The sequence below is a fragment of the Brachyhypopomus gauderio genome, chromosome 15 (genome assembly GCF_052324685.1).
Source record: "Brachyhypopomus gauderio isolate BG-103 chromosome 15, BGAUD_0.2, whole genome shotgun sequence".
NCBI lineage: Eukaryota > Metazoa > Chordata > Actinopteri > Gymnotiformes > Hypopomidae > Brachyhypopomus > Brachyhypopomus gauderio.
In genome coordinates this window covers 17,288,685-17,316,184 of record NC_135225.1, presented here as the reverse complement: position 1 = coordinate 17,316,184, position 27,500 = coordinate 17,288,685, and the positions used below count along the sequence as shown (strand labels likewise).

General features: G+C 46.6%; 2 protein-coding genes across 7 annotated transcripts in view; both read right to left on the bottom strand.

The window, feature by feature from the left end:
- cox16 (cytochrome c oxidase assembly factor COX16) overlaps window positions 1-4,288 on the bottom strand; it is a 5,945-nt gene extending 1,657 nt beyond the window's left edge. The window contains exons 1-2 of the mRNA XM_076974468.1: window positions 4,069-4,288; window positions 3,534-3,611 (exon numbers count right to left, since the gene is read on the bottom strand). Coding sequence (XP_076830583.1) covers window positions 3,534-3,611; window positions 4,069-4,122 — 132 coding nt within the window. The 5' untranslated portion in view covers window positions 4,123-4,288. The remainder of the gene's footprint in view (window positions 1-3,533; window positions 3,612-4,068) is intronic.
- Window positions 4,289-6,136: 1,848 nt separating this feature from the next.
- Window positions 6,137-27,500, bottom strand: part of actn1 (actinin, alpha 1) — a 39,432-nt gene continuing 18,068 nt past the window's right edge. The window contains exons 8-22 of one of the 6 annotated variants that reach the window (XM_076974453.1): window positions 26,516-26,601; window positions 22,893-22,985; window positions 22,420-22,650; window positions 21,955-22,102; window positions 21,691-21,841; window positions 19,867-19,975; window positions 19,551-19,691; window positions 18,996-19,178; window positions 16,151-16,285; window positions 10,971-11,150; window positions 10,723-10,869; window positions 7,988-8,068; window positions 7,645-7,710; window positions 7,277-7,435; window positions 6,137-6,861 (exon numbers count right to left, since the gene is read on the bottom strand). In XM_076974453.1, coding sequence (XP_076830568.1) covers window positions 6,703-6,861; window positions 7,277-7,435; window positions 7,645-7,710; window positions 7,988-8,068; window positions 10,723-10,869; window positions 10,971-11,150; window positions 16,151-16,285; window positions 18,996-19,178; window positions 19,551-19,691; window positions 19,867-19,975; window positions 21,691-21,841; window positions 21,955-22,102; window positions 22,420-22,650; window positions 22,893-22,985; window positions 26,516-26,601 — 2,069 coding nt within the window. In that variant the 3' untranslated portion in view covers window positions 6,137-6,702. Of the gene's footprint in view, window positions 6,862-7,276; window positions 7,436-7,644; window positions 7,711-7,987; window positions 8,069-10,722; window positions 10,870-10,970; window positions 11,151-16,150; window positions 16,286-18,995; window positions 19,179-19,550; window positions 19,692-19,866; window positions 19,976-21,690; window positions 21,842-21,954; window positions 22,103-22,419; window positions 22,651-22,892; window positions 22,986-25,391; window positions 25,478-26,515; window positions 26,602-27,500 lie in introns of all 6 variants that reach the window. The other 5 variants (XM_076974454.1, XM_076974456.1, XM_076974458.1 and 2 more) reach the window with 5 other exon arrangements.

Sequence of the window (27,500 nt, the reverse complement as noted above, 5' to 3'; positions counted from 1 at the left end):
AATGTCAATCATGTACATGGCAAAGGGAGTAAGAAACATTTCTGCTTCTAGAGCGAGTGAGACAGAGACAGACAGACAGGTGAAGTGTCCTGAGGGGGAGAAGTGGTACAATTGTACATGTGTACAAGGTTCATAAGCTATAATCCCCCAATTTATGAATCAGTAATGTGATGTATAAAATATGACATCAGCAATACAGGAAACATGCACACTCTCATCACCCACTCACTCGTCCCCATGTGCACTCTCACTCTCCCACAATTACTCACTCCCACTCATTCACTGCTGCTCACTCTCTGAAATACTCTGTCTCTGAATAATTTGCAGCATTTCAAAAGGTCAGAATAAAAAATGTTGATTGATGAAGTGTAAAAAAAATTTTCAGTTTAACAAAACTCATCACTGTCAACCCCAAGTGTACTGGACACACACACACACACACACACACACACACACACACACACATTTCCTTATGGGTAGAACCTATGCCATGAGATGTGTTTTCAGCACATAAAGTGCATTTGTGTGTGGAGACAAACAGAGAGGAATATGGTCTCTCTTCTTATACACTGTAAAGAAATATAGGCTGCGCTAAATAGGCCACCCCATCGCACACTGAACACACACAAACATACACTAATGTAAACAAACTCATGCAGGCGCACACACACAAGGGTTCAAGAGCTTTCATGGCAACCTTTTAAAGAGTGGATTAGGTTCCAACACTTAAGGCTGATCCAGGACCAGCTGTTGCCTCTCCTATCCTAAGGAGTCAAACAGTAATTCTGATGATATCTACTGAGAAAAAACAATAACAAAGACACTACAGGGTGCCCAAGGGCGCCCCAAGGGGTGGACGGGGGGCCATGGTCACTAAAATGGTCTGGTTATTGTCCCTCCCCTCTAAATGTTTGTCACAGGTGGAAACTTTGGGATGTTAAATGTAGCTGGACACGTAAGATTGGGACGATAAAAGCCACTAGATGGACAACAGCTCCCAATTTAAGCATCTTTGGTGGTTCGTAGAAGAAATAACGCAGCGGTGCTTAAGCGAAACGGAAAATATACACGAACTTTCAAAATATACTATTAAATTAATTTTAATCTATTAAAATATAGAGTGTATTTACCTTTGTATTAACTACAGCATCCTGAAGTTACTATGTGCTGTATTTTTCTATATTGATCAATCTCAATAATTATCGTGATATAAAATGTTGTAATAATATCAGCTTTTAAAGAATATCCTGCTAAAAAAGGCAGGTTGAACACATACATGCACAGAATATGCAAATTACTCAAATCCACAATGAAAGATATGTAAATTTACATTTTGACCAAATAATGAAAACCTGACTTTCCATATTTTTAATTTCCATATTAAAAAATATGGTGATGGTGACGGTGCAAGGTGATGGTGATGGTGCGGGGTGATGGTGAGGGGTGATGGTGGTGGTGCGGGGTGCAAGGTGATGGTGATGGTGATGGTGCAGGGTGATGGTGAGGGGTGATGGTGATGGTGCGGGGTGATGGTGCGGGGTGATGGTGATGGTGCGGGGTGATGGTGCGGGGTGATGGTGATGGTGCGGGGTGATGGTGAGGGGTGATGGTGATGGTGCGGGGTGATGGTGCGGGGTGATGGTGATGGGTGATGGTGCAGGGTGATGGTGATGGTGCGGGGTGATGGTGATGGTGCGGGGGTGATGGTGGTGGTGATGGTGCGGGGTGATGGTGATGGTGCTGGGTGATGGTGATGGTGCGGGGTGATGGTGATGGTGCGGGGTGATGGTGCAGGGTGATGGTGCGGGGTGATGGTGATGGTGCGGGGTGATGGTGATGGTGATGGTGAGGAGTGATGGTGATGGTGCGGGGTGATGGTGATGGTGCGGGGTGATGGTGATGGTGCGGGGTGATGGTGAGGGGTGATGGTGATGGTGCGGGGTGATGGTGCGGGGTGATGGTGATGGGTGATGGTGCAGGGTGATGGTGATGGTGCGGGGTGATGGTGATGGTGCGGGGTGATGGTGGTGGTGATGGTGCGGGGGTGATGGTGATGGTGCGGGGTGATGGTGATGGTGCAGGGTGATGCTGATGGTGCGGGGTGATGTGATGGTGCGGGGTGATGGTGATGATGCGGGGTGATGGTGATGGTGAGGGGTGATGGTGATGGTGAGGGGTATGGTGCGGGGTGATGGTGATGGTGAGGGGTGATGGTGATGGTGCGGGGTGATGGTGCAGGGTGATGATGATGGTGAGGGGTGATGGTGATGGTGCGGGGTGATGGTGCAGGGTGATGATGATGGTGAGGGGTGATGGTGATAGTGATGGTGTGGGGTGATAGTGATGGTGCGGGGTGATGGTGTGGGGTGATGATGATGGTGTGGGGTGATAGTGATGGTGTGGGGTGATAGTGATGGTGCGGGGTGATGGTGTGGGGTGATGGTGATGGGTGATAGTGATGGTGCGGGGTGATGGTGTGGGGTGATGGTGATGGGTGATAGTGATGGTGTGGGGTGATGATGATGGTGAGGGGTGATGGTGTGGGGTGATAGTGATGGTGTGGGGTGATAGTGATGGTGCGGGGTGATGGTGTGGGGTGATAGTGATGGTGTGGGGTGATGGTGTGGGGTGATAGTGATGGTGTGGGGTGATGGTGATGGGTGATAGTGATGGTGCGGGGTGATGGTGTGGGGTGATGGTGATGGGTGATAGTGATGGTGCGGGGTGATGGTGTGGGGTGATGGTGATGGGTGATAGTGATGGTGTGGGGTGACAGTGCGGGGTGATGGTGTGGGGTGATGGTGCGGGGTGATAGTGATGGTGTGGGGTGATAGTGATGGTGTGGGGTGATAGTGATGGTGCGGGGTGATGGTGTGGGGTGATGGTGATGGGTGATAGTGATGGTGTGGGGTGACAGTGCGGGGTGATGCGGCTTGTGCTGGCAGCACCATATAGATGGGAAATAGTAACTAAAGTTTATCTCACTATATTGCACAAAGCTTATTATTGTTGTCATGGTAAGATGTATCACGATTCAAATCAAGATTGTTTGTATCGTCCAGCACTACTTTTAATGTGCCACCACAAAATATACACAGACGTATCTGGTGGTACCCCCAGTAAATCTGTTCTGAAGCTTCCACTGAGCATGCCATAAAGAATATGGCGACACTCCACTCACAAAAAAATCATGAATACCACGAGGGCACCGAGTGCCTTATGTCCATAGCAGGGACAGTATATTTTGTACCTAGTCATTGGTCCATAATGCTTACATCAGTGCGCCACTCGCGACATACAGATGTGCGCTACTCAGATCTGCCATCGGAGGGCGACAAAAACGCGACTACACCGAGGTTAGTACTAATTTACAAATCTTTAATTTACAAAAGCTGTTTTCATTTGACACACCGTATATAACGAAATCAGTACGTGCGTCTGTAAAGTCGCCACATTACCACCAAATCTAACGTTGTGTCAGTATTCACCTATGTGGTTCAGTGAGAAGTGCTGACATGTGTGATTAAAACTACCTTTTTCTTGATTTTCTGAGCGTCATATCGAATTTGTGTGAATTCTCTCAGTCCAAAAGAACCTCCCACGATCAGGAGCTATAATTAAACATGTCAGAGCATTGTGTTAGTACAGGCTTTAAGGTCATCACTGCCATTTGTACATAAAACATTTATTTTAAAGAGGTACAACAGCGACAAAGAACAATGTTTAGTTTTTTCATTAAACTGGAAATGGTGATTTTCAACTCAACGAGTGTATTGGGGCTCCGAGATGGAGTATTTCGAACTAAATAACGTGAATTAACCTGAATTTATTTATTTAGGTTAGCTATTTCAGTTAAGAGCCTTCTGAATAGATTAGCTACCACAAACATGTTTGCCTTGACTTGACATAGATGAACTAATTTGTCAAAAAAATTAAGATCTGTCTTCATATCTATTGGCTACTAAACAAAAAAGCCAAATATCGTTATAAAATGATCACTCCTATAACCTGCTACTAGCTAGCTGGGTAGCCACGCTAGCTAACCCAGCTAACTCTTTCTTGACCTACGAGCATTGGTATTCCATATCTCGCCGTCTTGCTTTTTTGAATCTTCGTCCACATTTTGAATCGTACACTCACACACTTTATAATCCCATCCCGTTATGCGTTAAGCTGCAGTAAAGCTAATGCCTATAACATTGATCATGCCATTTCCATGGACGCCGCCATGTAAACCCAGAGTGCACTGCTGTGCTATGTTCAAGCGCCCTCTGATTCCGTGTAGATGGTGTTTATCATGAGGAACTGTTCCCGTTGGCACAGCGTTCATATGCCAAGATTAGGGGGAGCTGCAAACGGTCACCACGCATCTCACATGTGACAAACCATGTTTAATGAGGGTTTAATTGCACTTACGTTAACCACAATTAATTTAATAGTATATTTTGAAAGTTCGTGTATATTTTCCGTTTCGCTTACGCACCGCTGCGTTATTTCTTCTACGAACCACCAAAGATGCTTAAATTGGGAGCTGTTGTGCGTCTAGTGGCTTTTATCGTCCCAATCTTACGTGTCCAGAATAAAGTTTACTTCTAAACTGGATGTTACCCACTGTGAACATTGATAATCAGGGCTCTCAAGTTTTGGATTCATGTCAGAGTGTGAGAGTTGGTGACGGGGGGTGGCGAACGTTAATTGTTAAGCGGGGGGGGGGGGGGGGGGTGGGGGGGGGTGGCGAACGCAAGTTGTTGAGCGGGGGGGGGGGTGTTGAACGTGAGTTGTTGAAGGGGGGGGGGGGGGGGGGGGGTGGCGAACGTAAGTTGTTGAGCGGGGTGGGGGTTTGTATATCGCGATCGATCGCCAGTGGAGGGCGACATAGATATGGATCGGAGGTAAATAAACTAGATTTTTTTTTCTCGCCGTGTGAAATCGGAAGTGTGGCGTGTGAGCGTGTGAAGACGGTCAAATGCGTGTGTCACACGCTCAATGCGTGAGACTTGAGAGCCCTGTTGATAATATCTGTAGGCTGTCGTGTCCTTCATTTTTTTCTTGTTGACATTAACAGTTACATTTTCTGTTTTTAAAGACTAAATAGCCCAAAGATGTCTACACGATGACAGACTGGGAGGAGAGCGAAACGATGCCAACAAGCTGAACGAACGTTCACTCTGAATCCGACAGGTTAGAGAGCGCAGAAAGAATATGGCACAGTAATAGGACACAGTAATAGGGCACAGTAAGAATAGGGCACAGTAATAGGGCACAGTAATAGGACACAGTAATAGGGCACAGTAATAGGGCACAGTAAGAATATGGCACGGTAAGAATATGGCACAGTAATAGGACACAGTAATAGGGCACAGTAAGAATATGGCACAGTAATAGGACACAGTAATAGGGCACAGTAAGAATATGGCACAGTAATAGGGCACAGTAAGAATATGGCACGGTAAGAATATGGCACAGTAAGAATAGGGCTTAATGGCCTTGAGGCCAGTGTTGAAGTTGTGTACTGACTGAGTGACTCTGTGTACACACGCTGCAGTCCCAGTTATGTGGAATACGTCATCTATGGTCCCAGTACCCATGAAAAGGCCACCTAGTCTTAAATGACTTCAGACCTGTGACTCTCACATTATACATATGGAAAGCACATTGGCTAGGCGTCTCAGGACTCAAACAGATTGGCTGGGCGTCTCAGGACTCAAACAGAGTCAGATGCTGAAAGATGGATGTGAGGTTCTTACCCACTGCCATCAAGTCACCATCAAGGTATGAGTCACCTTACATCTGGTTTTTTTTTCTCTTAATATTGCAAATTACACAGTAAGTTTAACACTCAAAACGATACTACTACGGTTATGACAAACATCCTTACACATTATTAAATGTAGCACTCCCCCAACTTACAATTTAGGTAAGTGAAATCCCTTTTATTAATTCACATCACTAAGCATCATTATTATTCCTTTCATAGCCTATTATTGCATATAATGATGGTGAGGCACACAGTGCTGTGGATGTGTTGCTGTAATGTTACAGTTTCCCATTGAACATCCATCCATCCATCCAAACACACTCACAAAGGGCTGTTTATCACCACACAGTGGAAACATGAGTCATTCACAAACAGAGCCAGCTGGCATTTTTTTCCTTTATTAATTTTTTCTGACTTTTTAATTTTTTTTAACCAGGTGAAGAAAAATACCTTTTTTGTTCTGTATAATAAAATATGTTAACTTTATTTTTTATGAAGAGGAAAAAAACAACATATGAAGTAAAAACAAATTATCGTTCTTTCTCTCCTCGTGTACAAAAGCCAGGGGAAGTTTTTCTGTGTTGCGAAAGCAAAAACAGACAGAGCAGAGAGTTGGTATATGCCAACGCAGCAGGGAAATGGGTAAAAAGGAGCATATAAAATTTATTGACCGTCATTGAGCCATGCTGGGAGGAACTGCTCTGGCCTGCTGATCTGAGACGAGCTTTGTTGTTTAGCTTACTGAGGTTAAAACTGCTGCATTGGTGTCACTAGCTGGTCTCAGGTCAGCCCAGCGAGGTCAGTTCAGCTCAGCGATCACAGAGCAGGAGGCTGTGTGTGTGTATATGTGTGTGTGCACGTGCGTGTGTGTGTGTTCATGTGTGCATGTATCATTTCTTTAATCAGGGGAAGGCAAGTCGACTCCTGGGCGAGGAGGTTAAGGTTCAGAGGTCGCTCTCTCCGTACAGGGCTGTGGAGAAGGACATGTAGTCAAGGGCTCCGGGCACTTTGTCGGGTCCGGTGTAGGGCGCCATGCGGGCGATGCAATACTCCGCCTGGTCCGGAGGGAGCTCACGCCTCAGCTCCTCCGCCAGGATGTAGTTCTACACAGGAGAAATACACGCTAGTAACCATGGTGATCTCAAAAGCATTGCTGATCTCTACCAGGGTCTGTGTTGATGGATGTGGTAGATGTGGTTTAATGTACAAGGTTAATTAAGTTCAAATAAGGCAATTATTCTTGCACAATATATTAATTTTGTTCATCTAATATTAATCTATCTTCTGCCCCATATCTATCCCACATCTAAATGCTGGGATAATGTGCTGTGTTATATTGTGCTGTGCTGTGCTGTGCTGTGCCGTGTTGTGTTTTTGTGCTGTGTTGTGTTGTTGTGTTGTGCTGTATTATGCTGTGTTGTGTTGTGCTGTATTGTGCTGTGCTGTGTTGTGTTGTGCTGTGCTGTATTGTGCTGTGCTGTATTGTGCTGTGTTGTGTTGTGTTGTGCTGTGTCGTACCTTGTCCCCTGCGAGCACTTTGAATGAGGCCATGACCTGGTCGGCCGTGTCCGTGTCAGCGGTCTCTCGAGACATAAAGTCGATGAAGGCCTGGAACGTCACAACTCCCAGTCTGTTCGGGTCCACGATACTCATGATGCGAGCAAACTCTGCTTCACCCTAGACAACAGTCCCACGTGTCTTAGACTTCACCACGGATACAATCACCATGACAATCATAAAACACAGCACTAGCTAGAGTTATTACTACCAAGTGCACAATAGGCGCCTTACAGTGTGCAGGAACTATGCAGAGACGAGTGAGTGAGCCGTTTGGTGCTGTGTTACACTGTGTGTCATCGTTTACAGATTAGGACTCTCTGCTTTACCATATTATAACCCATGGAGATCAGGCAGGTGCGGAAATCCTCGCCATCCATCATGCCTGTTCTCTTCTACAGGAGCCCACAAGGGACAAACATAGGCAGGAAGAGGCAAGAGGAAGGGTGGGGAAGAAAGTCAAGAATTTGAAATAATTGAGGGGAGAGAGAGAGAGAGAAAGAGGAGAGAAAGAGAGAGAGAGAGAGAGAGAGAACGAAGGGGAGAGAAAGAGTGAGGGAAAAATGACACAGCATAGAAAGGACGAATGTAAGATAGCAAGAAAGATAGAAAAACAAGAAGGAGAGGGGTGGTTAATGTCAGGCTCCATGGCAGGTGTGTGTGTGTGTGTACCTGCGCATCGTTGGCGATATCAAAACCCAGACTGATGAGGCACGCTTTGAACTCCTCAGCGCCCAGCGTGCCGGAGTGGTCCTGAGGTCAGGGGTCAGAGGCCAGGGCATGCAGCACAGACATGGCACACACGGGCGGGCAGAGGGAAATGGGGCATGCATTAATGGGTGGGGGTGGCAGTGGGTGGAGAGGTGGAGGTGGTGATCGTGGTGGTTGGTCCATGCATCGGAGACAGATAGAAAAACAAAGAAAAGACAAACGTTAGTGCACAAACGTTAGAATGTTTGGTGTGGACACACTGTGCTGAGCTGTGCCTGGAGGTTTCTCAGCTGTGTCTCATTAAGCTGTGCTCTGTTAGACTTTGGCAATGATGTGTGTTATTGCCTAGCTGTCTTGTGTGTTAGACTGTGTTATGTAAAACCACTGTGTCCTGTTTGATGCTAATTTTACTGTGGGTAGCTGTGCTGCAGTGCATACTGTTTATGTATTGTATGTGTCTACGTGTAGTATTCTAGGCTTTATTATGCCGTAACACTTAACTGTGCTTGACTATGCTGTAACACTGTTACTGTGCTTGGCTATGCTGTAACACTGTTACTGTGCTTGACTATGCTGTAACACTGTTAACTGTGCTTGACTATGCTGTAACACTGTTAACTGCTTGACTATGCTGTAACACTGTTAACTGTGCTTGACTATGCTGTAACACTGTTAACTGTGCTTGGCTATGCTGTAACACTGTTAACTGCTTGACTTTGCTGTAACACTGTTAACTGTGCTTGGCTATGCTGTAATACAGTTAAATGCTTGACTTTGCTGTAACACTTTTACTGTGCTTGACAATGCTGTAACACTGTTAACTGCTTGACTATGCTGTAACTCTGGTTAACTGTGCTTGGCTATGCTGTAACACTGTTACTGTGCTTGACTGATGTAACACTGTTACTGTGCTTGACTATGCTGTAACACTGTTAACTGTGCTTGACTTTGCTGTAACACTGTTACTGTGCTTGACTATGCTGTAACACTGTTACTGTGCTTGACTATGCTGTAACACTGTTACTGTGCTTGACTATGCTGTAACACTGTTAACTGTGCTTGACTTTGCTGTAACACTGTTACTGTGCTTGACTTTGCTGCTGTCAAATTGTCCAACCCTCCTTTTTCCTTCACCAGATTATTCATCCCATGCCTATTTTTGATTACCATCACAATTTAAATGTTTAGCTTTAGTTCATTTTTATTTGACATTTTTTTAGCAAACCTAATACCTTTGAAAATCTATAGTTTATTGATTTTATATTAATATTCTTATTTTAGATTATACGTAACATGTCTCTGTATGCAATATGTAATGGCACAAAAAATAGCAAAAAAGTAACAGACTTAACTGACAAAGGTATAAGAGTTAGTCTAGCTTAGACTGTAGCTGCCACAGCCTAGGCTGAGAGCCACTTGTGGTGTTGATCACTGTAGTGCAGCACTGCAATGGAGACTCCACTCTCCCAAAACAGTATCAATATGTCACTGCGTTTCATAGCATGTCTCAGTTCAGAATTTGCAATGCAACAAATTGCAATGTCCTCACAGCAAGTGAGTATGGTGTGTACTGTGTTTTTAACCATTGCTATGTATGCATTCAGTTGAGTTTAATCTGTGGCCACCTGCTCCACAAGGTTGGTGCTGTAGCTGTGGTTATCTGGCTGTATGTGTTTTGCTTTTATGGTTAACTGTGATGTCTCTATTGGGTAACTGCTGTGCTATGCTTAAGCTAGGCTTAAATGGGCTGAATTTGGAGTTACTCAATATGGACTGTGGTATAGCTGTGGTTGTCAGCTATAGTTGTGGTCATGTGAACTGTATCTGTGCTAAGTTGTATCTATGCTGATCAGAACTGCATTGTAATAAATATCTGTGGGTAATTGTCATGTGTCTGTGGTTAATTAGTGTTGTACTGCAGTTTAATTGTCTGTACTGTGGTAAACTGTACTGTATCTCTGGTTAGCTGTGCTTTATCTGAGGTTAGCTGTGATGCATCTGTGGTTAACGGTGCTTGTTAACTGGGTTAAGTGCAGTGTGACAGCCAGTGGGCTGGGCGTCGAGGTGGTGTTAATCACGTACACAACACTGGAGCAAAACCCAGATCTTATTTACCATAGAATTCATTATGCCAGATCAAGGCTATACATGTATGCACGCACACATACACTAACATACACGCAAACACACACAATTTTGCCTCACACAGCGACTCCATGTCACTCCATGTAAACAGCATTCTTTATTGGCCCTACTGCTTAGTAGGGAGCTCATAGTGTCGAAACCCCCTCACACTGAAAGGAGCTCAAAGCTAGACGTTACAGCTCAGCAGGATGCCAAATTACACATTTCAAGTGTAACGCTGTAAATATTAGAACTAAATGCGTTTAAAACTCAAAACTCAGGGCATGCTTGTAGTAGCATGTCCACCTGACACGTTATTGCATAAATGTATTGAACTTTAGACATGCAGACACACATGTGCTGCAGTCCACTTGTGTTAGAGGGTCTGGACAGAACCAGAACCTCCCTCTCCAGCCTGTGCTGACACAGCAGCCGATCTTACCCAGCTGGTCCCACCTCTGCCGCCTGAGATTACAAAACAGCACCGTTTTCATTGTGTCTACACACACGCAGACACACACGTGTGTGCGCGCAGCCGTTGTGTTGTTTGGACTGAGTGCTGTGGTACTGACCCGGTCGAAGTGGTTGAAGGAGGCCCTGAACTCGCTCAGCTGCTCCTGGCTGATGCCCTTGGCGTCGCGGGTCAGGATCTGGTTCTCGATTTCGTTGATGGTTCTGGCGATGGTGGTGAGGAGCTGCTCCCAGCCCACACGGATATGCTGCCAGCCAACAGATCCATATGATAAAGTGTGTGTGTGTGTGTGTGTGTGTGTGTGTGTGTGTGTGTGTGGTGTGTGTGTGTGCAGATGTGTATGAGTACCTCCATGGTGTAATTGGTGTGTTTGTTGTCAAAAATAAGGGCTTCCTGGATTTGCTGGTGGTCTCCCTCTAGCTGGTCGATCTTTGGTTTGTAGTTCACGATGCTCTTCTCATACTGACGCAAGTTTGTCAGTTGATCCTCCAGAGTGCCATGCAACTCTATGGAGATACGCCCAATCTCCTGCACACACACCCCCATCACGCAGGTTACATTCAGGTGTAGCTCATGGAAGCTTCATTAGTTTATCATTATTGTCATCCTGGCTCGGTATGGAAGAAAGGGATTCAGAAATGGAAGGAGAAGAGAGAGATGATGGAGAAGGTAACTGAGAGAGAGATGATGGAGAAGGTAACAGAGAGAGAGAGATGATGGAGAAGGTAACAGAGAGAGAGAGATGATGGAGAAGGTAACAGAGAGAGAGAGATGAAGGAGAAGGTAACAGAGAGAGAGAGATGATGGAGAAGGTAACTGAGAGAGAGAGATGATGGAGAAGGTAACAGAGAGAGAGAGATGATGGAGAAGGTAACAGAGAGAGAGAGATGATGGAGAAGGTAACTGAGAGAGAGAGATGATGGAGAAGGTAACTGAGAGAGAGAGATGATGGAGAAGGTAACTGAGAGAGAGATGAAGGAGAAGGTAACTGAGAGAGAGAGATGATGGAGAAGGTAACAGAGAGAGAGATGATGGAGAAGGTAACAGAGAGAGAGATGATGGAGAAGGTAACTGAGAGAGAGAGATGATGGAGAAGGTAACAGAGAGAGAGAGATGATGGAGAAGGTAACAGAGAGAGAGATGATGGAGAAGGTAACTGAGAGAGAGATGATGGAGAAGGTAACAGAGAGAGAGATGATGGAGAAGGTAACTGAGAGAGAGAGAGATGATGGAGAAGGTAACTGAGAGAGAGAGATGATGGAGAAGGTAACTGAGAGAGAGAGATGATGGAGAAGGTAACAGAGAGAGAGAGATGATGGAGAAGGTAACTGAGAGAGAGATGATGGAGAAGGTAACAGAGAGAGATGATGGAGAAGGTAACAGAGAGAGAGAGATGATGGAGAAGGTAACAGAGAGAGAGAGATGATGGAGAAGGTAACTGAGAGAGAGAGATGATGGAGAAGGTAACTGAGAGAGAGAGATGATGGAGAAGGTAACAGAGAGAGAGAGATGATGGAGAAGGTAACAGAGAGAGAGATGATGGAGAAGGTAACTGAGAGAGAGAGATGATGGAGAAGGTAACAGAGAGAGAGAGATGATGGAGAAGGTAACTGAGAGAGAGATGATGGAGAAGGTAACAGAGAGAGATGATGGAGAAGGTAACAGAGAGAGAGAGATGATGGAGAAGGTAACAGAGAGAGAGAGATGATGGAGAAGGTAACAGAGAGAGAGAGAGATGATGGAGAAGGTAACTGAGAGAGAGAGATGATGGAGAAGGTAACAGAGAGAGAGAGAGATGATGGAGAAGGTAACAGAGAGAAAGAGATGATGGAGAAGGTAACAGAGAGAGAGAGATGATGGAGAAGGTAACAGAGAGAGAGAGATGATGGAGAAGGTAACAGAGACAGAGAGATGATGGAGAAGGTAACTGAGAGAGAGAGATGATGGAGAAGGTAACAGAGAGAGAGAGATGATGGAGAAGGTAACAGAGAGAGAGAGATGATGGAGAAGGTAACAGAGACAGAGAGATGATGGAGAAGGTAACTGAGAGAGAGAGATGATGGAGAAGGTAACAGAGAGAGAGAGATGATGGAGAAGGTAACAGAGAGAGAGAGATGATGGAGAAGGTAACAGAGAGAGAGAGATGATGGAGAAGGTAACAGAGAGAGAGAGATGATGGAGAAGGTAACTGAGAGAGAGAGATGATGGAGAAGGTAACTGAGAGAGAGAGATGATGGAGAAGGTAACTGAGAGAGAGATGAAGGAGAAGGTAACTGAGAGAGAGAGATGATGGAGAAGGTAACAGAGAGAGAGATGATGGAGAAGGTAACAGAGAGAGAGATGATGGAGAAGGTAACTGAGAGAGAGAGATGATGGAGAAGGTAACAGAGAGAGAGAGATGATGGAGAAGGTAACAGAGAGAGAGATGATGGAGAAGGTAACTGAGAGAGAGATGATGGAGAAGGTAACAGAGAGAGAGATGATGGAGAAGGTAACTGAGAGAGAGAGAGATGATGGAGAAGGTAACTGAGAGAGAGAGATGATGGAGAAGGTAACTGAGAGAGAGAGATGATGGAGAAGGTAACAGAGAGAGAGAGATGATGGAGAAGGTAACTGAGAGAGAGATGATGGAGAAGGTAACAGAGAGAGATGATGGAGAAGGTAACAGAGAGAGAGAGATGATGGAGAAGGTAACAGAGAGAGAGAGATGATGGAGAAGGTAACTGAGAGAGAGAGATGATGGAGAAGGTAACTGAGAGAGAGAGATGATGGAGAAGGTAACAGAGAGAGAGATGATGGAGAAGGTAACTGAGAGAGAGAGATGATGGAGAAGGTAACAGAGAGAGAGAGATGATGGAGAAGGTAACTGAGAGAGAGATGATGGAGAAGGTAACAGAGAGAGATGATGGAGAAGGTAACAGAGAGAGAGAGATGATGGAGAAGGTAACAGAGAGAGAGAGATGATGGAGAAGGTAACAGAGAGAGAGAGAGATGATGGAGAAGGTAACTGAGAGAGAGAGATGATGGAGAAGGTAACAGAGAGAGAGAGAGATGATGGAGAAGGTAACAGAGAGAAAGAGATGATGGAGAAGGTAACAGAGAGAGAGAGATGATGGAGAAGGTAACTGAGAGAGAGATGATGGAGAAGGTAACAGAGAGAGAGAGATGATGGAGAAGGTAACAGAGAGAGAGATGATGGAGAAGGTAACTGAGAGAGAAAGATGATGGAGAAGGTAACTGAGAGAGAGATGATGGAGAAGGTAACAGAGAGAGAGATGATGGAGAAGGTAACAGAGAGAGAGAGAAATGATGGAGAAGGTAACAGAGAGAAAGAGATGATGGAGAAGGTAACAGAGAGAGAGAGAGATGATGGAGAAGGTAACTGAGAGAGAGATGATGGAGAAGGTAACTGAGAGAGAGAGATGAAGGAGAAGGTAACTGAGAGAGAGAGATGATGGAGAAGGTAACAGAGAGAGAGAGATGATGGAGAAGGTAACAGAGAGAGAGAGAGATGATGGAGAAGGTAACAGAGAGAAAGAGATGATGGAGAAGGTAACAGAGAGAGAGAGATGATGGAGAAGGTAACTGAGAGAGAAAGATGATGGAGAAGGTAACTGAGAGAGAGATGATGGAGAAGGTAACAGAGAGAGAGATGATGGAGAAGGTAACAGAGAGAGAGAGATGATGGAGAAGGTAACAGAGAGAGAGAGAAATGATGGAGAAGGTAACAGAGAGAAAGAGATGATGGAGAAGGTAACAGAGAGAGAGAGATGATGGAGAAGGTAACAGAGAGAGAGATGATGGAGAAGGTAACAGAGAGAGAGAGAGATGAAGGAGAAGGTAGCAGAGAGAGAGATGATGGAGAAGGTAACTGAGAGAGAGAGATGATGGAGAAGGTAACAGAGAGAGAGAGAGATGATGGAGAAGGTAACAGAGAGAAAGAGATGATGGAGAAGGTAACAGAGAGAGAGAGATGATGGAGAAGGTAACAGAGAGAGAGATGATGGAGAAGGTAACTGAGAGAGAGAGATGATGGAGAAGGTAACTGAGAGAGAGAGAGATGATGGAGAAGGTAACTGAGAGAGAGAGATGATGGAGAAGGTAACTGAGAGAGAGAGATGATGGAGAAGGTAACAGAGAGAGAGAGATGATGGAGAAGGTAACAGAGAGAGAGATGATGGAGAAGGTAACAGAGAGAGAGAGATGATGGAGAAGGTAACAGAGACAGAGAGATGATGGAGAAGGTAACTGAGAGAGAGAGATGATGGAGAAGGTAACAGAGAGAGAGAGATGATGGAGAAGGTAACAGAGAGAGAGAGATGATGGAGAAGGTAACAGAGACAGAGAGATGATGGAGAAGGTAACTGAGAGAGAGAGATGATGGAGAAGGTAACAGAGAGAGAGAGATGATGGAGAAGGTAACAGAGAGAGAGAAATGATGGAGAAGGTAACAGAGAGAGAGATGATGGAGAAGGTAACAGAGAGAGAGAGATGATGGAGAAGGTAAATGAGAGAGAGAGATGATGGAGAAGGTAACAGAGAGAGAGATGATGGAGAAGGTAACACAGAGAGAGAGAGATGATGGAGAAGGTAACAGAGAGAGAGAGAGATGATGGAGAAGGTAACAGAGAGAGAGAGATGATGGAGAAGGTAACAGAGAGAAAGAGATGATGGAGAAGGTAACAGAGAGAGAGAGATGATGGAGAAGGTAACATAGAGAGAGAGAGAGATGATGGAGAAGGTAACTGAGAGAGAGAGATGATGGAGAAGGTAACAGAGAGAGAGAGATGATGGAGAAGGTAACAGAGAGAAAGAGATGATGGAGAAGGTAACAGAGAGAGAGAGATGATGGAGAAGGTAACAGAGAGAGAGATGATGGAGAAGGTAACAGAGAGAGAGAGATGATGGAGAAGGTAACAGAGAGAGAGATGATGGAGAAGGTAACAGAGAGAGAGAGATGATGGAGAAGGTAACAGAGAGAGAGAGATGATGGAGAAGGTAACAGAGAGAGAGAGATGATGGAGAAGGTAACAGAGAGAGAGAGATGATGGAGAAGGTAACAGAGACAGAGAGATGATGGAGAAGGTAACAGAGAGAGAGAGATGATGGAGAAGGTAACAGAGAGAGAGAGATGATGGAGAAGGTAACTGAGAGAGAGATGATGGAGAAGGTAACAGAGAGAGAGAGATGATGGAGAAGGTAACTGAGAGAGAGAGATGATGGAGAAGGTAACAGAGAGAGAGATGATGGAGAAGGTAACAGAGAGAGAGAGATGATGGAGAAGGTAACTGAGAGAGAGAGATGATGGAGAAGGTAACTGAGAGAGAGAGATGATGGAGAAGGTAACAGAGAGAGAGAGATGATGGAGAAGGTAACTGAGAGAGAGAGATGATGGAGAAGGTAACAGAGAGAGAGATGATGGAGAAGGTAACACAGAGAGAGAGATGATGGAGAAGGTAACAGAGAGAGAGAGATGATGGAGAGAGAGGTGACAGGGGAAAAGGATCCCAGCTCATTACGTTTCTCACCTCCATTTTGGTCTGGATCCAGGGTCCGATGACATTGGCCTGGCTGGCGAACTGTCTGCGCAGACGTTCATTGTTCTGCTGCCTGGCGTGCTCCTCGATGAGGGCCTGGTCTCGCTGAGGCACCAGCTGTCCAACCTACACGCACAGAGAGGCAGACCATCAACTCCAGTAAATACCTGCTGGGGGACACCCTACTCCTCCACCTGTTCCATCTCCTACAATGGTTAAAGCAACAGCTCAGCCACCCTAGAACTGGTGCAGCTGAGACCTGACCTGAGAACTGACCTTGCTGAGACTCTGAACTGACCTGACTACATGGACAGTATATGGTATAACAACAAGGACTGTCTTTGAGATGGGACACTAAGGGTTCCCTCTGGAGTTTCGGTCCTCCAAATGTCTTCATTAAATCCACCCAAGGAGCTTGTCCTTGCCATGGCTGCTACTGGCTTGCTCATTAGGGCCCTGGACTAGGGGTGCACGATATGACGATATAAAATCGTGAATGGCGATAACGAGTGGAGAATCGCAGGCGATCTACCAAATTAGAGAAATCGTATAGATCGCCTTTGCCAATCAGTGCAATGACTTTTTTATGATGGTTCCCACCCATGCGTCAGACAAAGGGCGTATGACTGACCAATCACAGCGAACTGTGTGTCTTCCACACCTACATGTTGTGTTTGTAAAAGCTAAAAACTGCCTGCATGGACAACGACGGCTGAAAGCCAAACCGAGGAGCTGGTAAAGAAGAGGAAATCCACCTCTGTAATCTGGAATTGATTCGGATTTTCTTCCACTGACCAAGACCAAACTACAGCGATATGTAAAGTGTGCAAAGAACACGTGAAAACGTCCGATGCCAGTACAACAAATTTATTAAATCACTTGAGACGTAGACATCCCAAGTAATATGCCGAAAGTGAAACAATGCGGGCAGCGGGGGCAGCCGTCACAAGTGACCATAGCGCGCGACTCCGCCACACCTCGCACGAACGATATGTGGTAGTATAAAGAAACATCCCTCAAAAACAGGGGAAGGAACATTTACTTGACGAAGTTTAAAGTTGCTTTGTGTTTCAGGTTTGAAAAGTGCTGGAATTTAGGCTAAAGTACTTGAAAATGGTTGAAATTGTAACTACTTCGTTTCACACCAAATATCAGTCTGATTGAACAGTTCTCTTTACGTTAACAAATACGAGCCTCTTGTAATTCCCGCACGAAACATGAGAGAACGTGAAGACGTGAAGATTGTTCGTTTTGAAAATAAACCACCATTAAATAATGTGATAAAAAAGCGAATTATATCGAATCATTTCGACTATATGTATAAATATTTAACTTTAAGTTTAAAGTGCTGGGAAATATTTAGTGCAATAGTGCACTTTAACAGTGTAAGGAACTGCGTGACGCAGAGCAGGGAGGCGGACACAAACGCTGAGGAGAGCGAGATTTATTGAATGGACAGAGTCGTAATACTGGGCAGGGGTCATAACAGGTAGGCAGTCCGAACATGAAATATAAACAGGCATGGTGGCACAAAGAACAAAACAAGGCAGGGGAAACAAAGACTAGGCTGAACGGCACTTACGACGAAAGAGAAAGAGAAGACGAAACAGAAACAGTTAAATCCACTAGAGCACGAACGAGGCAAGAGAATAAACAGGTAAGTAGCACAAAATAACCGATACCGACATATGAGACACGGGGACTATAAATATATTGAACTAGACTAGAAACGGGCAGGGTTGCCAGGTCCTACAAAAATATCCCGCACAAAGTCAGTGTAAAACCCGCCCTTCACCAGCCTAAACTAGCCCAAAGTAGTTGACGAGGGGGGGGAGTGTTTAAAATGGAGACAAACTAAGTATTATATCGCGATCGATTCTTTGTGTTGACTTGTAACCCCCGTGGTGGCCCAACTCAAAAGTAGCATAAAGAACCGCACCCCGCAACCCCAGAATTTTTTTCCCGCGGCTGGATTTTCAAACAAGCCCAATTTGCTGTGAAAACCGCAAACCTGGCAACTATGGAAACAGGTGAAGACAATAACGACATGGGCGTGGCAGACGTGGGGAAACCATAGAAACACACAACAAGGCGGGCTCAAGGAGCAGGGAACAAAATGAAATGAAATGTGAAATGAAATGTGCCATATTTTGTCAATTGTGATTTTTACACCCCAATTGAAATTTGTCCTCCGCTTTTAACCCATCTGTGCAGTCAGAACATACACACACACTAGTGGTTACTAGGGGGCTGTGGATCACACGTGCCCAGAGCGGTGGGCAGCCCTAGCCATGGCGCCCGGGGAGCAGCTGGGGTTAGGTGCCTTGCTCAAGGGCACCTCAGTCATGGCCTGTCTGGGAATCGAACCCACGACCCTCCGGTCACAAGACCAGTTCCCTAACCACCAGGCCGTGACTGCCCCACAGTCACGAGGAACAGGGAAACCGGAGTGACAGCTAGGAGAGGGGGGCATAGCCCTACGTGACACAGTGTCACGTGTGTTGTTTACATTTTTTGTTTACAATGTTTGCACATGGAAAATTGCAATATCATTCATTTAAATCTGCTTAAAAAGAAAGCTTTGTAGCCCCATTTTTTTTTGTTTTTTTTTTTGAATGGAAGATCGTGATAAAAAATCGAAATCGTGATTTTATGAAAAAAATCGTGATACTATTTTTTTCCCATATCGCCCACCCCTACCCTGGACCAATACATTTGCATCCCGTTTTGCACTGTAACCTCCACAAGTCAAAGTGACATAAGGTGAGTGTATATGGTACAGAATTTGGTAAAAGGTTCTGTGTCTCTCCAGTAGGGGGCAGGTATGCCCAGATACCTTGTCCCACTTGGCGTTGATTTCCTGTGGGTTGATAGTGGTGTAGGGGTTGGTGCCTGCCATGTTGACGTGGTACGTCTGCACGATTTTCACTATCTCATTATGGATTCCTAGAATGGCCAGCCGTTCTTTATCAGCATCTGGGAGCGTGGCTTTGAACTGCTCGTGGGCGGTGCTAAGACCCTGTCACACACACACACACACACACACACACACACACACACACACACACACACACACACACACACACACACACACACACATTTGTGGAAGTGTTACTTATGTCAGCCATCTTCAGTTCAGTTATCATTCTCACACAGTTCATTAAAAATGTACAGCTTATAAACTGACTGGACTCTTAGAAATCAATCCCAGTCTAAAATACTGAACTCAGGACACTATGTAGAACATAGGTCATACACACACACACACACACACACACACACACACACATACATGAAAACATTCTTAAATACTTAACTGAATGTTTTGTACATATAAGATGACCATGGTAAGACAGAAGAGTGGGTGAACAGGTAGATGAATGGACACTACCTGGATCTCCTCGATGGTGTGGACGATGAAGGTATCCTGCAGGTCCTCCATAGCCCCCTCCATCCAGTTGTTGAAGGGCGCCGCCCTTTTGGCGAACTCCAGATACAGCTGGTCAATGGTTTCCAATAGCTTCTCAGTTCTCTGTAAGGAAACACATAAACCACCCTTCAGTCTCTCTGTCTCTCTCTGCCTCACACATACATACAGACACACACACACACAGACACACACACACACACGCGCGTGCGTGCGCACACACACGTGGACACACACACACACACACACACACAAATCTCTGTTAGATAGTGTGTGATACCTGTAAGGCCTCGTTGCGTTTCTGGGTCATAGCTCCGAGACTGTCCCACTGATCACAGATCTTCTGGCAACGTGCATTCACACTTGGGGAGTCATAATATTCCAACTCACTTCGGGGGGGGAAGGGAGAGAGAGAGTTTCAAAGTTTGCGTGTAGGTAGCCAATATGTATCAAGAATGAATAATGACTGAATAAAGATATGAGTAAAGATAAAAATGATAAAAGGCTATGAAGGAGAATATTACTACATAGACACGCATGTACAAGCCTATTGGGGAAGTTAAACATAGAGGTCATGTTTAAAAATATTTAGAGTAAAGAGGTTAATTGGAATAGAATTGATTATTATTGTTGTTGTTGTTGTTATTATTATGTAAGGAGTTATGTTGTGTAAGGTAGTGGAGGATTCAGATCCTGAGGTTTGGGAGTTTGAGTATTCACACTGTGAGGTTTGAAAGTATTCAGTGTGTGAGGCTTGAGAACAGCTGGGGTATGAGGTATGAGACTATCTAGGGTATGAGGTATGAGACTCTAGGGTATGAGGTATGAGACTATCTAGGGTATGAGGTATGAGACTATCTAGGGTATGGGGTATGAGACTCTAGGGTATGAGGTATGAGACTATCTAGGGTATGAGGTATGAGACTCTAGGGTATGAGGTATGAGACTATCTAGGGTATGAGGTATGAGACTATCTAGGGCAGGTATCACCAAATGGCGGACCGCGGTCCGGATCCGGACCCGAACGCCGTCCTGTCCGGACCCAATCACATTCCTGATTAACTGGATACGGACCCAAATGCCAAAAAAATTTTAACGGGAGACTATATTTTAAACCGGAGAATTTATTTTCAGACGAGTGTTACGTTCACCACCCATTTGAGTGTTAGTTTCGCCCCCCGCTCAACAACTTTCGTTCGCCACCCCCCCCCGCTCAACAACTTTCGTTCCCCACCGCGGACCCGGACCTAAGGTCTGAGCTATCTGCCAAAAATGGACCGCGGAAAGATTTAATTGATTACCCCTGATCTAGGGTATGAGGTATGAGACTCTAGGGTATGAGGTATGAGACTATCTAGGGTATGAGGTATGAGACTCTAGGGTATGAGGTATGAGACTCTAGGGCAGGGCTATTCAAGGGTTTGTAATTCCAGGACGAAACATGAGAGAACGTGAAGACGTTAAGATTGGGCGTTTTGAAAATAACCACCATTAAATAATGTGATTAAAAGCGAATTATTTCGAATCATTTTGAGTATATGTATAAATATTTAACTTATTTAAGTTTATCGTGCTGGGAAATATTGAAATGGACCTTGAAAGTGACGTACAAGTGCTTTAATTCCACCTTATAAAGGTGTATGAACCCTGCAAATATGACTTTGTTCATTGCGCTGAGGCGCGGCGCGCGCAAAGTTACAAAACTCGAGAGGTGCACGACCTCACGAATCCACAGCGCGTGAGGCCCTCGCACACGGGCGGAGCCACTGCGATTATGTCATTTTCGCCGCGCGGACGCTCGCGCCGCGTCAAGTATAATTAACCAGGCTTTACGTTCGCCACCCCCTCTGCCAAATCTGGCCCGCAGATAAATATAGTTGAATAGCCCTGCTCTAGGGTATGAGGTATCAGTGTATTAGGAGCATGAAGTTTAAGAATATTAGAGGTATGAGGTATGAGCGTATACAGGGTATAAGGTATGAGTATTTGAGGTACGAGGTGTGAGAGTATTCAGGGTATGAGGTATTAGTATTTAGGGCATGAGAGCATTTAGGGCGTGTGGTATGAGTATATTTAGGACATATTGTGCAAGATGTAAACAGACTTGAGTTCCTGAGCTATGGCGGCGATCTGCTCCACACGGTCCTGGTGGGCGGCCAGGTCACTCTCGAAGGCCTCGTGCTTCTTCAGCAGGGCTTTGATATCCGACAGCGATGCTACCTCATAGTCCTTCTTCGTCAACATGCCCTCCTTCCCTGCAGGGGGCAACACAGCATCATACACCATATCAGCTGTTGGCGTGACGCTGCACAGGTTCGGTCCTGAATGACCTGAACATGGTGTGTGTGTGTGTGAGTGTGTGTAATACCTTCTGTCCAAGCCTCATGAATAGCTGCTTTCTGCCGGAATTTCTCAGCAAGGTGGTCGAGTCTCTCCAAACGACGGATTTCATTCAGTAACCATTCCTCGTAGCCCTTCTCTGCTCCTTCCAAAGATCCCCATGCATTAGAGATGTCCTGCACACACACACACACACACACACACACACACACACACACACACACACACACAATATTAACACTCTCCAATCCCCATGACTGGCACTGGTGAGGAGCCATTCTTCAGAAGCACAGCAATGTGGGAACGTACTCAAAAGTGAGCCAATCGATAGCTAAGTGTCTGAGAGTCCCAAACAGACATAATTGGCATGTGTGCAGCTGTGTGTGTGTGTGTGTGTGTATATATTTATGTGAGCACATTTTTGCAGCTCTGTTAGTATGTGTGTGTATGCAGCTGTGTAAGTAAGTGTGTACAGGTGCTTGCGTGTTCTCACCGACACCATGCGGCCCTCGGAGGGCATGAAGGCGGGTCGGTTGCTCAGTCTCAGTTTGGTCTGCAGCGTGTTGAAGTTGATCTCCAGCTGACACTTCTCCTGCACCTTGGGCGGCTTGTGCTGCCGGCGGTAGCCGCGGAAGTCCTCCAGCTTCTGCTGCATGGCCTGCATGGTGCTCTCAGGAACCCGGTTCTCCAGCCATGGGATGGTCCTCCTGATCCACTCCAGCAGCTGGTGGGTTGGGGGAGAGGAGAAGAGGCAGGGGGAGGGGCATGGGAAGACAAGGAGGGGCATGGGGAAAGGGGGAGGGGCATAAGAAGAGGGGGAGGGGCATGGGGAGAGTGGGGAGGGGCAGGGTGTCCAGGAGAAATGGGGAAAAAAGGGATCAAAATCTGGGTTAGGGTTGGGACTGGGAGTAGAGAAAGGGTAGATAGATAGGGACAGATAGCAGTGGACAACAGGAAGGTGCTCACATCACTGGCCAGCTTCTCATAGTCCTCCATCAGCTGTTCGTTCTCTTGATTGACAGCCAGCACCTTACAGATCCGATTGGCCGCCGTCTCCGCCTAGAGGAGTGAGAACACACGGTGAACACTGGCAACCACCTCCACCACCAGGCCACGTGACATGGTCAGGAAAGACTAAAGAGGATTCTCTGAGGTTTCTCCTGTCTGTTAACCTCACAATCATCAGCTTGTGGTGTGTGTGTGTGTGTGTGTGTGTGTGTGCGCGCGCGGCGCGCGTGTGTGTGTGTTTGTGTCTGCGTGTGTGTGTGTGTGTGCATGTGTGTGCATGCGTGTGTGTGTGTGTGTGTGTGTTTTATAAGTAATCCTCAACACACAAAGTATTTCATTTTGTGGTCGGCAGCTACTCTAACATCCTGGGCTGGTTTCACGGTGTGTTCAACAGTGTTGTGGAGCTCTAGAGGCGTCCTGTAGGACTGTAGAGGCGTCCTGTAGGAGTGTAGAGGCGTCCTGTAGGAGTGCTGTGCTGTTGAGTGAGAGCGGGACAGCAGGAAGAGGAAGGGCAGTGACAGGAGCTTAGCTCAGAATTGGCTCAGTGCCAGCATGCACAGGCAAGACATGACCTTTACCCCTTGACCTCAGTGAGTCACAGGTACTCAGTACTCTTGGCAACAAGAAGGTTTAGGAACTGTTTGGAGTAGCTTGCTCAATGAACACCACAGATGTGGAGGGACAGACCTTTTACTAAGTGCTGTGTGTGTGTGTATGTGTCTGTGCTTGCCCCGAGACGCACTATCAGGACCATATAAGGGCAGACAGGAGCTAGGGGCTTCCATGAACCCACTCTGAGCATGATGGGAATGTTTATCAGGGCCATGACTCATCAGTCCTCACACACACACACACGTACACACACACACACACACAGACATACACACACACACACACCCTTAGGGAAGCCAGATGGATGTGTTGAGTCAGCACACTGACTGGAGCTATGGCTGTGCCAACTCAGAGCCACTGTAAATGAATGTTGCTTGGGACCTTAAAACCCCACCCTAAAGCCCCAGTCTAAAGCTCCTCCCCTAAAGCCCCACTCTAAAGCCCCTCCCCTAAAGCCCCACTCTAAAGCTCCTCCCCTAAAGCCCCACTCTAAAGCCCCTCCCCTAAAGCCCCAGTCTAAAGCCCCTCCCCTAAAGCCCCACTCTAAAGCCCCTCCCCTAAAGCCCCACTCTAAAGCCCCTCCCCTAAAGCCCCTCCCCTAAAGCCCCTCCCCTAAAGCTCTGTCCTGGCTTCATGTTCCCCAAAACAAACTGAAACTGTGCTGGAACTGTGTCAACTAAGCAGGCTGGAATTTCATTCAGAATGTAAAGGAATGAGTAAAAGGAAGAGGGAGGAGAGAGAGGGAGAGTGAGAGAAAGAGGGAGAGAGAGAGAGAGGGAGAGTGAGAGAGAGGGAGAGAGAGATGGAAGGAGAGAGAGAGAGAGAGAGGGAGAGTGAGAGAGAGGGGGAGAGAGAGAGGGAGAGTGAGAGAGAGGGAGAGAGAGAAAGAGAGGGAGAGAGAGATGGAGGGAGAGAGAGAGAGAGAGAGAGGGAGTGAGAGAGAGGGGGAGAGAGAAAGAGAGGGAGAGAGAGAGAGTGAGAGAGAGGGGGAGAGAGAAAGAGAGGGAGAGAGAGAGATGGAGGGAGAGAGAGAAAGGGAGAGAGAGAGAGAGGGGGGAGAGCAAGAAAGAGTGAGAGTGAGAGAGAGGGAGGGGAGAGAAAAAGAGAGCAAGAGAGAGACAGGGAGAAAGAGAGGGAGGGAGAGAGCAAGAAAGAGAGCAAGAGACAGAAAGTGAGTGGAGAGAGAGAGAAGGTGGGGGAGAGAGAGAGAGAGAGGGAGAGGGAGGGGGAGGGGGTATCTGCTGTGTGGCTGTAGAGTGTTCCGGTGTAGCTCCTCCCCTCCCAGTTCCCTCCCTGTCTGACAGCTGCATGCCAGAGTCTTGCCTGCCTCGTAAACTGGTGTGCACCAGCCCTCCAGATTCCCCTCGCCATAGGAGGCTGATTACCACATTATGCAGAGACTCTCACTGTAGACATCACATGCTGATTAGCAGTCCCTCTCACACACACACACACACACACACACACACACACACACACACACACACACACACACACACACACACACACACACACACACACAATCTGCAGCAGTTCTTTACACACATGCATGGACACGACAGAGGGCTGATTCTGTGTGGAGCAGATCTAGAGTGGGCTGTCAGCTCTCCAGTGGACCCCAGCCAGCTTCTGCCCTCTCTGCACCCGTGTTGGATCTAGCGAGGGTTCAGCTGCCTGTTAGGAATCACAGCCCCTTGATCTGTGTTTACAGACCTTCCTCCCAACAGTTAGAATTAACAGCCTCTAAACTCTTCTGTGTAATAGGCTGAACACACACTGGCAGCGCTGTTGGGAAAGCGGCAGCCCTGCTCTGATTGGCTGTGGGGGGTTGGCGCCAGGTCTCACCTTCTGTTTGCCCGAGAAGGCGTGGTAGAAGCATGACACGTAGGTCATGACGGCCTTCTCGTCGGGACGCAGAGTGCTAACAATGTCTGCCCAAGAGAAAGCACACGGAAAGGAGAGAGGAAAGGGGAGAGAGGGAGGGAGAGAAATACTTAGAGAAAAAGACTGCAGAGACACGGAGGAAAATAAGGGCACAATCACGGAGGGAAGAAAGTGGGCATGAGGGTGTTCCAGCACTGACCACGGAGGCCACGGACCTCCACGTTAACCCTGCAGGACACACGGCCCAACTGGCCACGCCTGAACTACCAGTCAGAACGACAGTCAGAATGTCTGATCTAGCAGTCTACCAGAATAATGTCACGTCAGATATGCTGATGGCAACTTACATCTTTTATGAGACAGAGAAAAGAGGAGAAGAAGGTAAGAGGACTGGGGAGAAGAGGAGATGAAGATGAAGAGGAGGTGAGGAAGAAGATGAGGGGAGGATAGAGGAGGGGGGAAGAGGTCAAGAAGAAGAGAGGACAGGAAAGGAGAGGGGAGGAAAGGAGAGGCATGCCATCCCAAGATAAGACTTCTGGGTAATTATTCCTGTTCATCGTCAGCAAGAGCTTCCTCGTGTATGGTTGAAAGCACTGCCTGCCCCTGTGGGTGCTGACACACACACACACACACGCACACACACACACGCACACACACGCACACACACACACACACACACACACACACACACACACACACACACACACACACACACACACACACACAGTGTACAGAGAGTACTAGCTGAAGAATTGCTGCAGGGCTGTTGGTGGGAGATTTCCAGTGGTTGCACTTTGCTGACAGACGTAAGCGTACAGCAGGAGACTCATGCCCATCAACACCAGAAACTCATTTTCCCAGAAGGCAACAGGCTGAGTGACCCATGCAGCAGATGTGAGAGCAAAACACCGCAGAGGGTGGAAGAGACCCAGCCACAGAGTTGACAATGACCAGTAACCATGGCAACTGGTAGAACCATAGTAACACGAAGCCATAGTGGGAAAGGAGTGGAAGGGCGGAGTTTGGAGGAGTGTCTGGGTGTATGGGCAGGGGTGTCAGAGGCTGAGTGTTGCATCCTGGGATACCTTCTGAGCCCCAGAGAAGGCATGGTAGAAGCTAGAAACGTAGGTCATGATGGCCTTCTCATCCGGACGGGCTGTACCAACAATGTCTGTGGAAAGGGGGGGATGGGCACACAGCATGAATTTAAACTTTCAGTAAAGCCCAGAACATGAGATAGAGGGAGAGAGAGAGAGAGAGGGAGAGAGAGAGAGAGAGAGAGAGAGGGAGAGGGGATTGGGGACTTGCTGAGCTGAACATACCGTGCTGAGATGAAGAATTAATTAAAAAGGTGCATTAGAGAAAAAAACATCCAGTCTGAGGGACAAACCCTGTGCACACGTCACACACGTCAACCCTAGAGGATACACGAACTCTCAGACTAAGAGTGAGTTTATGTTCTTCTGATCACTGTCTAACCAACGAGGCTCTGAAGCCAAGCTCTCACTGGAACAGGCATGAGTGTGTTACCACAGCAACCCTAGCATTACATCAGAGTGTACTTTACGTGTTTGAGAAGAGCCACACACACGTCTGGCCACCAACCCAGATACACAGACGCACAGGCACAGGTGCTGGTACTTACACAAACACACACGTCTGAATACCTGGGTGACTCTCCGAACTCTATAACATAGCAATAAGCTAACCTTGTTTTCAAGAGAAGCTAAAAAGAGGTCTACTGGAGAGAGGGAGAGAGACAGAGAGAGAAGGAGATGTTAAAGACAGAGGGAGAGAGAGAGGGAGAGGTTAAATACTGAGAGAGAGAGAGAGAGAGAGACAGACAGACAGACAGACAGAGAAAGAGGGAGAGGTTAACGACAGAGGGAGAGAGAGGAAGAGAGAGATTAAAGACTGAGAAGGAAAGAGAGAGGTTAAAGACAGAGAGAGAGAGAGAGAGAGAGAGAGAGAGGGAGGGAGGGAGGGAGGGAGGGAGAGGTTAAAAACTGAGAGGGAAGGAGAGAGGTTAAAGACAGTGAGAGAGATTGAGATTATTTTAAGATTATTTGT